General features: G+C 39.3%; 1 protein-coding gene across 1 annotated transcript in view; it reads right to left on the reverse strand.

Moving 5' to 3' along the window:
- Window positions 1-997: 997 nt before the first annotated feature.
- RhoGEF3 (Rho guanine nucleotide exchange factor 3) overlaps window positions 998-15,300 on the reverse strand; it is a 296,106-nt gene continuing 281,803 nt past the window's right edge. Inside the window, exons 13-19 of the mRNA XM_071681260.1 lie at window positions 12,278-12,499; window positions 11,946-12,086; window positions 11,619-11,832; window positions 11,388-11,508; window positions 4,765-4,883; window positions 3,714-3,842; window positions 998-3,088 (exon numbers count right to left, since the gene is read on the reverse strand). Coding sequence (XP_071537361.1) covers window positions 3,006-3,088; window positions 3,714-3,842; window positions 4,765-4,883; window positions 11,388-11,508; window positions 11,619-11,832; window positions 11,946-12,086; window positions 12,278-12,499 — 1,029 coding nt within the window. The 3' untranslated portion in view covers window positions 998-3,005. The remainder of the gene's footprint in view (window positions 3,089-3,713; window positions 3,843-4,764; window positions 4,884-11,387; window positions 11,509-11,618; window positions 11,833-11,945; window positions 12,087-12,277; window positions 12,500-15,300) is intronic.

Here is a 15,300-nt window from a genome sequence, read left to right on the forward strand (position 1 = left end):
GGCAAATACTTGGGACTTTTTATTTTATTTTATATTTATTTATTTTGCTTTGTCGCTGTCTCCCGCGTTAGCGAGGTAGTGCAAGGAAACAGACAAAAGAATGGCCCAACCCACCCACATACATATAAAATCGGGTATTTTATTTGACTTTTACTGTAGTTAAATATCATCATTAGATTGCTATTGTCCATTATTTATTTGTTGAATCAGGTCTACCTATATATTGCTGGGAATCATTTCCTGTTTACAGATTACATAGGTCTGGTGGTAGACTTTTGGGGTCTACCATCAGACCTATGTAATAAAATAATCTCCATGAGTACTAGACAGAATTGTTTGAATACGGAGGACATGAAGAGCTTTGGTTACCAAAGAGTTGATTGAAGATTATACCATGAAGGATGAAAGAGGACTAAGGTTGTAGAGTTGTGTCTGCTAAGGCATAGATGGGTATGTTAGAAAATATGTGATTGAGGAAATATACTTTGTGTACTTCAATTTAAATATGTCCTAAGCCATTTTATGTCCATTTATCACTTTGTATGATAGAAACCTGTTATCTGTAACTTCATAATGACCAAGGAACCTGACTAAGGTAGGGTAAAAATTTGATATAGAAGAGAATAAATAGGATACCTCTTGTTTGTTCCTTGTTTTTGAGGGTATTCTTGGCTTTGGCTACAACAATACAAAGGTAAAAAGGTCAATTTTTTAAATATTTACATAAAAGAAAATTTTTTTATACATTTAAATGTAAAAATTTTTTCATGTGCATTTAATGAAATTAAAATATTGAAATTTTAGAGCAGTCAGTTTATACATGGAAAATTTCAAAAACATTTAATTAGGCAAAACTGATTCAGTACAAATTTAATTTCCTGAAATTGTAAAATTTTGTCAATATTGAAATTGCAGTTTTTCTTATATATATTTAAATCCTTTTTTTTTTTTTTTATAATTTACTGATATTTGATATAAGGTTTAGGAAAACAAATAAGAAAGTCAAAAGAAACATTTCATATATACATTTTTACAACAAATACATATATTTATATCACTGTACAGGATAAACTATAACATAAAAAACAAGGGTAAATATCGTACATAAAACATGCAAGTTGGTTTTCAGGAAGTAATGTTTGAAGTATCATCTTTATGCGAGAGATCCTTTTGCTTAAAGTTTTAGAATTCCGTTGAATAAGGCTGGCTGTAATGCTACAGCCACAGTTCCAACATTATCAAAAATGTGTTCCCATAATGCAAAACAGTCTAACAGCAACTTATTCAAATATAGCCCATATTACATGTCACTAGACACATACATATCTCACCTTAGTTGATTTTTACACACCAAACAGCTATTTAATTAATTCTGTAGAAAACCTGAGTATGTATTATATTCAGAAAAAGCTTTTTCATTTTCAGTCATACCTTCAGTATGGACATTGTGCAACCAGTACAAAATAAAGACTACAGCATTTGACACCAAGGGATGTTATTATGGATATATTAGGTATAGGACAGTTTAAAAGACAACTATAAGATGGTAAATACATGTAGATGGAGAGTTGAGCAAAAGTTGCAAAATACACAGGTGTGGATACGGTTGCATGATGTCGCCCCGGCTTTTTAACACATGGATAGAGTTATAAGACATGAAAGCAAAAGTAGGAAGTCAAGAGATGGAGTGTTGTGGTGAGGTAAAGTGGCTAGAGACAAGCCTATCTGCAGATAGGCTTGTCTCTAGCCACTTTACCTAGACTTTTCCGCATATCACATTGATTCCTCTCGCATCAAACCGTTTTAGTTGTACTGTCATACACTCTCCTTGTAATCTTTCAGTATTGCATTCTTTTTACATGAAACCACCTGAAAGCATTACATTTCACCCTCACTAATAACTCATTACCACAGGTAAAATTCTAGACCTCTCTGACATGCACTGTTCATGTTTCAGCTGCATAGGACAACATAGTATATCTGCAGATAGGCTTGTCGCTAGAGACAAGCCTATCTGCAGTATACTATGTTGTCCTATGCAGCTGAAACATGAACAGTGGATGTCAGAGAGGTCTAGAATTTTACCTGTGGTAATGAGCTATTAGAGAGGGTGAAATGTAGTGGTTTCGGCATGTAAAAAGAATGCAATACTGAAAGATTACAAGGAGAGTGTAAGACAGTATAACTAAAACGGTTTGATGTGATATGTGGAAAAGTACCAGAGGGGTAGAAATGGGGGTAGAATGCATGACATAGTGTATACATATGCAAAGGAGAACTGTCAGGACAGGGGTAAGTGGTGAATTTTGCTGTGGCTGTTCCCTTGATGGGGATTTCCCAAGGGAACTAGCATTAAAAACATAGACAAATAGAACACTAGTGACTTCTGTAAAAAAAAAAAAAAAATGGCACTTACAAAAAACTTAGCTAGTGACAATGCAAAACCATTTATGTGAAGGCCTTCAGATTTTTGAAATAAAAAAACAGCTCAAGATACTGCTACCTAAACCTGCAGGTGGCATAAGCTTCGTTTGTTCTTCCATCTCATACAAAAGTTACATAAATTATTGGAACACTTGTTCACTACCTATTTGCTCATTCATTCCATATTCTAAGATTACTGAAGATGACTAGACTCCCAATTGCTTGGGGTTTGATCACTGCATAAAGTCCAAGACATTCAGAAAGATCTAAGAAAAAAAATATTTCAGCTTTGGTTTGCTACGCATCATATGTGATGCTAAATGATACTACAGAATCAATAGTAGCACATCTATGAATAAGAGTTAAAATATGAGTCACAGCTTATGAAACTGACTCACAGACTGATCTATTAGTGATGACATCATATAAAAAATATTAAAACATGTACACATAAAAAACCAAAATCACTTTCAAATGTTAACAGTGACTGAAAAACACTGAAGTGATTAAAGAACTTCAGGTCATGCCGATTTCCTTCAGCTCTTGTGACAAGATTTCATGATAGGCAACCAAGGTGGTCCTCATACAGGATGGTGCTGTGTCTGGCTTACAGTTCGTCCAGATCCTCTACCTTTTTTGTGACCTCCAAAGCTGAACCACAGACCTAAAAATATAAACAAAGTTGAAGAAGTTGAAGAAGAAAATTCTTGGTGAAACAAGAGAAATCACCATACAGCAGTCTCAAGATTCCACTCCGATACTTATAAGTCATGATATGAACTTACATGCCCAATTCTATTTGGCACAAATGCAAACCATATAATTAGTTGAAGCAAAAGCCATTTTGAATACCTGTGGTGCTATAACTTGATATTCATTCTGGAATACAAGTTTAACTTGGAATTATGGAACAGGATATAAACGAGTACATACATATAACTACCGTTATTAATAAACCACCACCAAACCTGGCAGTCAGGGTCAGTAAGACTAATAATAAGTCATCCAATGGCTAACAAGGAAAAATAAATATATATGGCTAAGGGAACAGATGTAGTTGGGTTATCATAACTACTCAGATAATGCATTATGTACACACAACTCATGCTTTGTTATATGAAAATAATTTCTCATAGCTAAAGTAAACTGCTCACTATAATTTCATAAAGTGTCGATGGTCAAAGCTGTGTAAGTTCCACCACCATAAACATCTCTATATACAGGAACAATTCCCATTAGTAGGTAAGAGATGTCTAGTCTAATGTCTGAGGCAAGCTTGTCACACTTGCCTTTCTTCTTTCCCTCGGGTGGCTGAACACCTGAGGGAAGGCTACTGGAGCGGATTTCAGGATCAACTTTGACTAGGAGTTCAGCCTGAGCGTAAGTCATGGCCTGTACACGCTTGTGCGATTTTGTGGCTGTGAGAAAATACACTAGGCTGTTTCATGTGGTTTCATTTGTGATTTTATGGTGCAGATATCTTATTAAATAAAAGCAAGCGAAAACACTAATCAGATGTTACCTAATCTAACAAAGTTCACTCAACTAATCATGAGGTGATAAAGCTCTTGGGAAGTAAAGTATTTATGTCGAATTAAATAGCATATTAAAATTTGGTTCTTTTTCCACATTATCAGTGTCATAAGCTATGAAGAGTAAAGTTAACTAGTCCAAATAAAATTACAAATAAGCATCCATAACACTATGCACCAATCACTTATGATTCATGTGTAAGAAACAGCAGACTGACTTAAAAATACATTTATCATACACAGTGATTTCTTTGTAGACATCTTTAATGGCTGAAAATGTATTCATTGGTTTGACTATGGACAGAATAGAATACACACAAAAAGGTGCATTTTAGGGGAAAAAAAGGCATGAGAAGAGTGAAGTAATAAGTGCCATAATGTAGGACTGGTGGCCACTAATATTTGAAAAAGATTTTACATGAAAACAAAAACACTACAATATCTTAAAAAACACTGCATTCATTGAGAAATAATAAGATTAATGCAAGATACACAACTAAAAGTGTGAGGAGTTTGAAACGTGGCATGATAATAAGAATGTAACCAATGAGAAACAATTATACGAGAGGACAAAAAGAGATACTACTAACAGAAAATCCTTTACTTCCCTAAAGGTTATGCTTCCATGGGTGATCAAGACTTACTTGTTTATTCCCAAATGTTTGAAGATTAATGTTCAATAAATTAACACCACAAAATACAACCTTACCTTGTTCAACCCATGGAACAGTATCTTTTCATTAGCCTGGTTGCAAATAAATTTAAGAAGCAATAATTTTCTTTTAGCAGGATTATGTAATTTACTCACTTCGTGGCCTCTTTGGCCTATTCCTTTGGTTGCGGGCAGCCACTTTGGCAAGATGCTTTGCCTTCTCTGCTACAACAAATCCTGCACTTTCATCTGCAGCTACCAGTTTTCGTTCTTTTCTGGAAGAACAAGTAAATGGATCAAATTAGTTCAGATAAATCCACTCTTATGATAGCGTGACAATAAAGTTGATAACCCTCCTGAAACTAATATGACTAGAAATTACAAGTCAAAGCATGAATTTTTTTTTTTTTTTTGGGTGGGATTACCAATCAATTCCCTTGCTGACAGTGTTCCTAATGCTACCTCACAAATGCATGAAAAACACACACACACACATATATATAATATATATATATATATATTCTTTTTCTTTTCATACTATTCGCCATTTCCCGCATTAGCGAGGTAGCGTTGAGAACAGAGGACTGGGCCCTTGAGGGAATATCCTCACCTGGGCCCCTTCTCTGTTCCCTCTTTTGGAAAATTAAAAAAAAAAGTGAGAGGGGAGGATTTCCAGCCCCCCGCTCCCTCCCCTTTTAGTCGCCTTCTACGACACGCAGGGAATACGTGGGAAGTTTTCTTTCTCCCCTATCCCCAGGGATATATATATGTATATATATATATATATATATATATATATATATATATATACATATTATCCCTGGGGATAGGGGAGAAAGAATACTTCCCACGTATTCCCTGCGTGTTGTAGAAGGCGACTAAAAGGGAAGGGAGCGGGGGGCTGGAAATCCTTCCCTCTCGTTTTTTTTAATTTTCCAAAAGAAGGAACAGAGAAGGGGGTCAGGTGAGGATATTTACTCTAAGGCCCAGTCCTCTCTTCTTAACCCTACCTCGCTAATGCGGGAAATGGCGAATAGTATGAAAAAAAAAAATTATATATATATATTTTTGCTTTGTCGCTGTCTCCCGCGTTTGTGAGGTAGCGCAAGGAAACAGACGAAAGAAATGGCCCAACCCACCCCCATACACATGTATATACATACGTCCACACACGCAAATATACATACCTACACAGCTTTCCATGGTTTACCCCAGACGCTTCACATGCCCCGAATCAATCCACTGACAGCACGTCAACCCCGGTATACCACATCGCTCCAATTCACTCTATTCCTTGCCCTCCTTTCACCCTCCTGCATGTTTAGGCCCCGATCACTCAAAATCTTTTTCACTCCATCTTTCCACCTCCAATTAGGTCTCCCACTTCTCCTCATTCCCTCCACCTCAGACACATATATCCTCTTGGTCAATCTTTCCTTACTCATTCTCTCCATGTGACCAAACCATTTCAAAACACCCTCTTCTGCTCTCTCAACCACACTCTTTTTATTACCACACACCTCTCTTACCCTATTATTACTTACTCGATCAAACCACCTCACACCACATCTCATTTCCAGCACATCCACCCTCATCCGCACAACTCTATCTATAGCCCACGCCTCACAACCATATACCATTGTTGGGAACCACTATTCTTTCAAACATACCCATTTTTGCTTTCTGAGACAATGTTCTCGACTTCCACACATTCTACAAGGCTCCCAGAATTTTCGCCCCCCTCCCCCACCCTATGATTCACTTCCGCTTCCATGGCTCCATCTGCTGCCAAATCCACTCCCAGATATCTAAAACACTTCACTTCCTCCAGTTTTTCTCCATTCAAACTTACCTCCCAACTGACTTGACCCTCAACCCTACTGTACCTAATAACCTTGCTCTTATTCACATTTACTCTCAACTTTCTTCTTTCACACACTTTACCAAACTCAGTCACCAGCTTCTGCAGTTTCTCACATGAATCAGCCACCAGCGCTGTATCATCAGCGAACAACAACTGACTCACTTCCCAAACTCTCTCATCCACAACAGACTGCATACTCGCCCCTCTTTCCAAAACTCTTGCATTCACCTCCCTAACAACCCCATCCATAAACAAATTAAACAACCATGGAGACATCACACACCCCTGCCGCAAACCTACATTCACTGAGAACCAATCACTTTCCTCTCTTCCTACACGTACACATGCCTTACATCCTCGATAAAAACTTTTTACTGCTTCTAACAACTTGCCTCCCACACCATACATTCTTGATACCTTCCACAGAGCATCTCTATCATATGCCCTCTCCAGATCCATAAATGTTACATATAAATCCATTTGCTTTTCTATTTCTCACATTCATTCTTCAAAGCAAACACCTGATCCACACATCCTCTACCACTTCTGAAACCACACTGCTCTTCCCCAATCTGATGCTCTGTACTTGCCTTCACCCTCTCAATCAATGTCCTCCCCTATAATTTACCAGGAATTATCCCCTTTGCCTTTGTACAATGGCACTATGCAAGCATTCTGCCAATCCTCAGGCACCTCACCATGAATCATACATACATTAAATAACCTTACCAACCAGTCAACAATACAGTCACCCCCTTTTTTAATAAATTCCACTGCAATACCATCCAACCCCACTGCCTTGCCAGCTTTCATCTTCCACAAAGCTTTTACTACCTCTTCTCTGTTTACCAAATTATTTTCCCTAACCCTCTCACTTTGCACACCACCTCGACCAAAACACCCTATATCTGCCACTCTATCATCAAACACATTCAACAAACCTTCAAAATACTCACTCCATCTCCTTCTCACATCACCACTACTTGTTATCACCTCCCCATTAGCACCCTTCACTGAAGTTCCCATATATATATATATATATATATATATAGGGGAGAAAGAATACTTCCCACGTATTCCCTGCGTGTCGTAGAAGGCGACTAAATGGGGAGGGAGCGGGTGACTGGAAATCCTCCCCTCTCGTTTTTTTTTTAATTTTCCAAAAGAAGGAACAGAGAAGGGGGCCAGGTGAGGATTTTCCCTCTAAGGCCCAGTCCTCTGTTCTTAGCGCTACCTCGCAAGTGCGGGAAATGGCGAATCGTATGAAAAAAAAAAAAAAAAATATATATATATATATATATATATATATATATATATTATTTTTTATTATTATACTTTGTCGCTGTCTCCCGCGTTTGCGAGGTAGCGCAAGGAAACAGACGAAAGAAATGGCCCAACCCCCCCCCCATACACATGTATATACATACGTCCACACACGCAAATATACATACCTACACAGCTTTCCATGGTTTACCCCAGATGCTTCACATGCCTTGATTCAATCCACTGACAGCACGTCAACCCCGGTATACCACATCGCTCCAATTCACTCTATTCCTTGCCCTCCTTTCACCCTCCTGCATGTTCAGGCCCCGATCACACAAAATCTTTTTCACTCCATCTATCCACCTCCAATTTGGTCTCCCTCTTCTCCTCGTTCCCTCCACCTCCGACACATATATCCTCTTGGTCAATCTTTCCTCACTCATTCTCTCCATGTGCCCAAACCACTTCAAAACACCCTCTTCTGCTCTCTCAACCACGCTCTTTTTATTTCCACACATCTCTCTTACCCTTACGTTACTCACTCGATCAAACCACCTCACACCACACATTGTCCTCAAACATCTCATTTCCAGCACATCCATCCTCCTGCGCACAACTCTATCCATAGCCCACGCCTCGCAACCATACAACATTGTTGGAACCACTATTCCTTCAAACATACCCATTTTTGCTTTCCGAGATAATGTTCTCGACTTCCACACATTCTTCAAGGCCCCCAGAATTTTCGCCCCCTCCCCCACCCTATGATCCACTTCCGCTTCCATGGTTCCATCAGCTGCCAGATCCACTCCCAGATATCTAAAACACTTCACTTCCTCCAGTTTTTCTCCATTCAAACTCACCTCCCAATTGACTTGACCCTCAACCCTACTGTACCTAATAACCTTGCTCTTATTCACATTTACTCTTAACTTTCTTCTTCCACACACTTTACCAAACTCAGTCACCAGCTTCTGCAGTTTCTCACATGAATCAGCCACCAGCGCTGTATCATCAGCGAACAACAACTGACTCACTTCCCAAGCTCTCTCATCCCCAACAGACTTCATACTTGCCCCTCTTTCCAAAACTCTTGCATTCACCTCCCTAACAACCCCATCCATAAACAAATTAAACAACCATGGAGACATCACACACCCCTGCCGCAAACCTACATTCACTGAGAACCAATCACTTTCCTCTCTTCCTACACGTACACATGCCTTACATCCTCGATATATATATTACATTTTTTCATTATACTTTGTAGCTGTCTCCTAGCAAGGTAGTGCAAGGAAACACACGTAAGAATGGCCCAACCCACCCACATACACATGTATACACATAAACGCCCACACACGCACATATACATACCCATACATTTCAATGTATACATACATATACATAAATAGACATATACATACATACACATGTACATATTCATATTTGCTGCCTTCATCCATTCCTGTTGCCATTGCACCACACATGTGCGTGCGATGTAGTGCTAGGAATAACAACAAAGGCCACATTCATTCACACTCAGTCTCTAGCTGTCATGTGTACTGCACCAACTCACTTCCCAAGCCCTCTCATCCACAACAGACTGCATACTTGCCCCTCTCTTCAAAACTCTTGCATTCACCTCCCTAACAACCCCATCCATAAACAAATTAAACAACTATGAAGACATCATGCACCCCTGCCGCACACTGACATTCACTGGGAACCAATCACTTTCCTCTCTTCCTACTTGTACATGTGCCTTACATCCTCGATAAAAACTTTTCACTGCTTCTAGCTACTTGACTCCCACACCATATACTCTTAATATCTTCTACAGATAATCTCTATCATATGCCTTCTCCCAGATCCATAAATGATACATACAAATCCATTTGTTTTTATAAGTATTTCTCATACATACTTCAAAACAAACACCTGATCCACACATCCTCTACCACATTTCAATGTATACATACACAGATATGTACATATATACACATATACATATTCATATTAGCTGCCTTCATCCATTCCCATTGCCACCCGCCACACATGAAATAGTAACCCCCCCCAAGGTAGTGCTTTAAAAAAAAAAAAAAAAAAGGTATATTCATTCACACTCAGTCTCTAGCTGTCATGTGTAATGCACCTAAACGACAGCTCCCTTTCCACATCCTTAGCCTCCACAAAACTATCCATGGTTTCCCCCAGACGTTTCACATGCCCTGGTTCAATCTATTGACAGCACGTCAACCCTAGAATACCACATCATTCCAAAAGACAAAAAAAGGCCACAATCGTTCACACTGTCTCTAGCGTTCATGTGTAATGCGCCAAAACAACAGCTCCCTTTCCACATCCAGGCCCCACAGACTTTTCCATGGTTTGCCCCAGAAGCTTCACAAGCCCTGGTTCAATCCAATGACACCATGTCGACCCCGGTATACCACATCGTTCCAATTCACTCTTTTCCTTGCACACCTTCCACCCTCCTGAATATTCAGGCCACAATCGCTCAAAATCTCTTTCACTCCATCCTTCCACCTCCAATTTGGTCTTCCGCTTCTCCCTGTTCCCTCCACCTCTGACACATATATCCTCTATGTCAATCTTTCCTCACTCATTCTCTCCATGTGTCCAAACTATTTCAACACACCTTATTCTGCTCTTTCAACCACACACTCTTTATTACCACACATCTGTCCTACCCTATCATTACTTACTCAATGAAACCACCACACCACATATTGTCCTCAAACATTTCACCCTTCTCCGCATAAACCTATCTATAGCCCATGCCTCGCAACCATATAACATTGTTAGAACCAATATTCCTTCAAACATATCCAATTTTGCTCTCCAAGATAACATTCTCACCTTCTACACATTCTTCAACGCTCCCAGATCATTAGCCCCCTCCCCCAACCTGTGACTTGTTTCCACTTCCATGGTTCCATCCGCTGCTAAATCCACTCCCAGATATCTAAAACACTTCACTTTCTCCATTTTTTTCTCCATTCAAACTTACATCCCAATTAACTTGTTTCTCAACCCTAAGGAACCTAATAACCTTACTTTCATTCACATTTACTCTCAGCTTTCTTCTTTCACAAACTTTACAAAACTCAGTCCCCAACTTCTGTAGTTTCTCACCTTTCTTTTCAATACTCTAAACTTTTTCCTTCCACACATTCTACCAAACTCAGAACCCAGTTCATGTAGTTTGTGTGTCAAAGTGCCACTAGAACAGCATCACCTGGTAAAAGTAAATGGTTCATCTCCCATGCTCCCCACTACCCCCAGATTGAAGAGCTACCCTTTTCTTCAGGTTCCGTGGATTCACCTTCCTAACTACCACATCCGTATACGGATTAAACAGCAAGGGCGACATGATACACCCCTGCTGCAGACCTAACTGCATGAGAAATCACTCATTCTCCTCTCTTCCAACTCATACACACCTTAATCTCTTGATAAAATCTCTCTCCTACTTAAAGTAACCTTCCTTCCACACCTTATGTTCGTAACACCTTCCACAAAATAACTCTTCTGACCTTATCATACACCGTCTCCACAAACATAACCCCTTTCTCGAAGGAAATCTCACACAAAGAGAGCTTATGCTTATGCATCACAGATAACTTACCTGAATGCTTCCATCCATTTATGTTTCTCTGTTGCAGTTTTACATGAAAAGACATACCACTTGTTCTTCTCAAGGCTGTGAATTTTCCAACCATTATGAACACTGATGTTGAGACTGGAATCTGCAAGGTATGAGATATTATTTTACTTTTTCTGGTGGGTATGTGGTGATAAATCAAAAATCATTTAGTGTCTGGAAATCAGCGAAATTTCTCATAAACTAAATACCTACCTTTACCATCAGGGAGATCTACAATCTCACACACATCGAGATTGAGTCTCCCTCTGTACACAAATGTATTCCGCTTGAGAAGGTCCCGCTTGCAATACACAAGCTGATGATCAAAAAGGAAAAGTGTCACATCTTTGGGCCAAGATCCACCAACCCCTTTGGTTACCTCTCCCTGGTAGATCAGCTGTGAGCTATCCTCAAGGAGCTCTGGACCCTAGAAAGGAAAACTTACTGAATTTCTGTTGTTGATGTTGCACCTTATGAACAACACTGGTTTTGCTTTATTTTCTAATGAAATGAAGAAGCTTTGGCCAAGAGTTCACCTACCTCCCAGCCCTCAACAGTAATCTGCCAAGACGCTATTTTCTCCAGACACTCCATACGTCGTTTTCGTTCATTAACTAACAGAGCTACATCTCGCATAGCCTCCAAGGCTCCCTGTACACAAGAGTAGTCAGGGTGATCAGGCTGAAAAAACAAAAGTGCTTTTAAGTATAAGCACTTAATGATAAAATCTTCTGTCTCGAATCACTGGATATGTTTGCTCTGCCTGATCATCTGTTCAATACTAGTCAAATATCACAAAACCTTTAAAATTTCAAAGGTGATAATTCATTCTGTAAACATGGGAGATACTATATTATTTTCCCCACACAAACCTTTGTGTATTTCAATAGTTCCTGAAGCTGAAGAGGATATTTGCAAATTTTCTGAACTGGGGTGAGCAGAAAACCATCAAGAGAAATGTCAATCATTTCTTGCAAAAGTCGGCAAGCTTCAAAGAAATGAATGTACTTTTGGTCTTGGTAAAGCTCTTGCAAAGATGACATTGCTGCAGGATGATTATTGCAGTACTCACTATATATCTCAAATTTTTCTCTCTGTAAATAAAAATACATTAATGAAAAATTCTATACTGAAAAATAAAACAGACCACTCATAAATACAACTATCTCAGGACATGATAAAAAAAAGAAGTCAATGTAAGTACAGTGCTTAAAGAATAAATGAAGTGGAAAGGCTAAACAGAAAAATCATCTGTGAAATGAACTATCTACAATTCTACTACCTGCCATTTTGCAAGTTTGCACACACACACACTTTGGGAGTGTAAAATCTTTTATCATTTATACGGGTTCTACAATGTACCAAATGCTAGTTTAACATAGTTTTTGAATGAAATTATCCTGAAGGAAAATATGGAGCAATATCCAATTACAGACGATCAGACAAGAGGAGCTATGAAGCGGTAGAGGACGTTTGTTAACTTGGTAATTCCATTCAAAATTTTGAGAAAGAGAGGGATCTGTATTAAGCATTTATGGACCTGGAGAAAGTATGTGATATGGATAATGAAGAGGCCTCCAGGAAAAGGCAACAACTGACTGATTTTTTCTCCTCTAACAATGCACATCATGGCATGGGCAAAACATACTCAAATCAAAGATCACATTGAGCAAATAAATATAAAGTTAGAGGAAATGAAAGTAGAAATCAATCATGACTCCACAAGTGTTTGTAGTCCCGCCTCTTAAAGGTAGAAAAGTCAAATGAAGGATGAAAGACAACAGGAAGAGATTTCAAAAGCTTAGCTGTTCAAGAGAAGTAGGGAACATAAGGTCAAATCTCACGTGGCTGGTCTCCAAACAATAACTACAAATCAGCAAGTATCCGCATGCTTCGCATACAAGCCTTGATGGCAAGGACACATGCAGACACCTCACCAGAACAGAAGCTAAATCAATTCCTGTAGAAAAGTGAGAAGGAAACAACATCAAAGTATGGAAAAAGGTCCAGCTGAAGAGAAGTGATGCCATAAGAATCAATGAGAAAGAAGCCTATAATTCCACTCTAGTGAAAAATGCATGGAGCAAGGCAAGCCACCCCAGAAGTGTAAGCAGTTCTCCATACTAGAGTGCATAAAACTCCTAGAGATATGAAAATACTGCACACATGAAAATCAATTACGGCAACTATGAAACATTACCGAGTTTCTAATACTAAAGAATTTATAATGCACTCTTCATCATGAAGATATCAAAAACTGAGAACTGTTTACATTATACATTTTGCATACCTCTGAAAGTCCATCAATCTATTGATATTAACATTATAGTCAAAATTTTAGTACTTTAGGAGTTTTTCTATTCTTTATTATTCATTTTGTTTTGTTGGTCTCCCGCGTTAGCGAGGTAGCGCAAGGAAACAGACGAAAGTATGACCCAACCCACCCACATACACATGTATATACATACACGTCCACACACGCAAATATACATACCTATACAACTCTATGTATACATATATATACACACACAGACATATACATATATACACATGTACATAATTCATAGTCTGCCTTTATTCATTCCCACTGCCACCTCGCCACACATGGAATAACAACCCCCTCCCCCCTCATGTGAGCGAGGTAGCGCTAGGAAAAGACAACAAAGGCCCCATTCGTTCACACTCAGTCTCTAGCTGTCATGTAATAATGCACTGAAACCACAGCTCCCTTTCCACATCCAGGCCCCACACAACTTTCCATGGTTTATTTATCCCAGACGCTTCACATGCCCTGGTTCAATCCATTGACAGCACGTCGACCCCGGTATACCACAACGTTCCAATTCACTCTATTCCTTGCACGCCTTTCATCCTCCTGCATGTTCAGGCCCTGATCACTCAAAATTTTTTTCACTCCATCTTTCCACCTCCAATTTGGTCTCCCACTTCTCCTCATTCCCTCCACCTCTGACACATACATCCTCTTGTTCAATCTTTCCTCAATCATTCTCTCCATGTGACCAAACCATTTCAAAACACCCTCTTCTGCTCTCTCAACCACACTCTTTTTATTACCACACATCTCTCTTACCCTTACATTACTTACTTGATCAAACCACCTCACACCACATATTGTCCAAAATATCTCATTTCCAGCACATCCACCGTCCTGCGCACAACTCTATCCATAGCCCACGCCTCGCAACCATACAAAAATTGTTGGAACCACTATTCCTTCAAACATACCCATTTTTGCTTTCCGAGATAATGTTCTCGACTTCCACACATTCTTCAAGGCTCCCAGAATTTTCGCCCCCTCCCCCACCCTATGATTCACTTCTGCTTCCATGATTCCATCGCTGCCAAATCCACTCCCAGATATCTAAAACACTTCACTTCCTCCAGTTTTTCTCCATTCAAACTTACCTCCCAATTGACTTGACCCTCAACCCTACTGTACCTAATAACCTTGCTCTTATTCACATTTACTCACAACTTTCTTCTTTCACACACTTTACCAAACTCAGTTACCAGCGTCTGCAGTTTCTCACATGAATCAGCCACCAGCGCTGTATCATCAGCAAACAACAACTGACTCACTTTCCAAGCTCTCTCATCCACAACAGACTGCATACTTGCCCCTCTTTCCAAAACTCTTGCATTCACCTCCCTAACAACTCCATCCATAAATAAATTAAGCAACCATGGAGACATCACACACCCCTGCCGCAAACCTACCTTCACTGAGAACCAATCACTTTCCTCTCTTCCTACACGTACACATGCCTTACATCTTCGATAAAAACTTTTCGCTGCTTCTAACAACTCGCCTCCCACACCATATATTCTTAAAACCTTCCACAGAGCATCTCTATCAACTCTTATCATATGCCTT

This window comes from Panulirus ornatus, chromosome 32 (genome assembly GCF_036320965.1).
Source record: "Panulirus ornatus isolate Po-2019 chromosome 32, ASM3632096v1, whole genome shotgun sequence".
NCBI classification, from domain to species: Eukaryota; Metazoa; Arthropoda; class Malacostraca; order Decapoda; family Palinuridae; genus Panulirus; species Panulirus ornatus.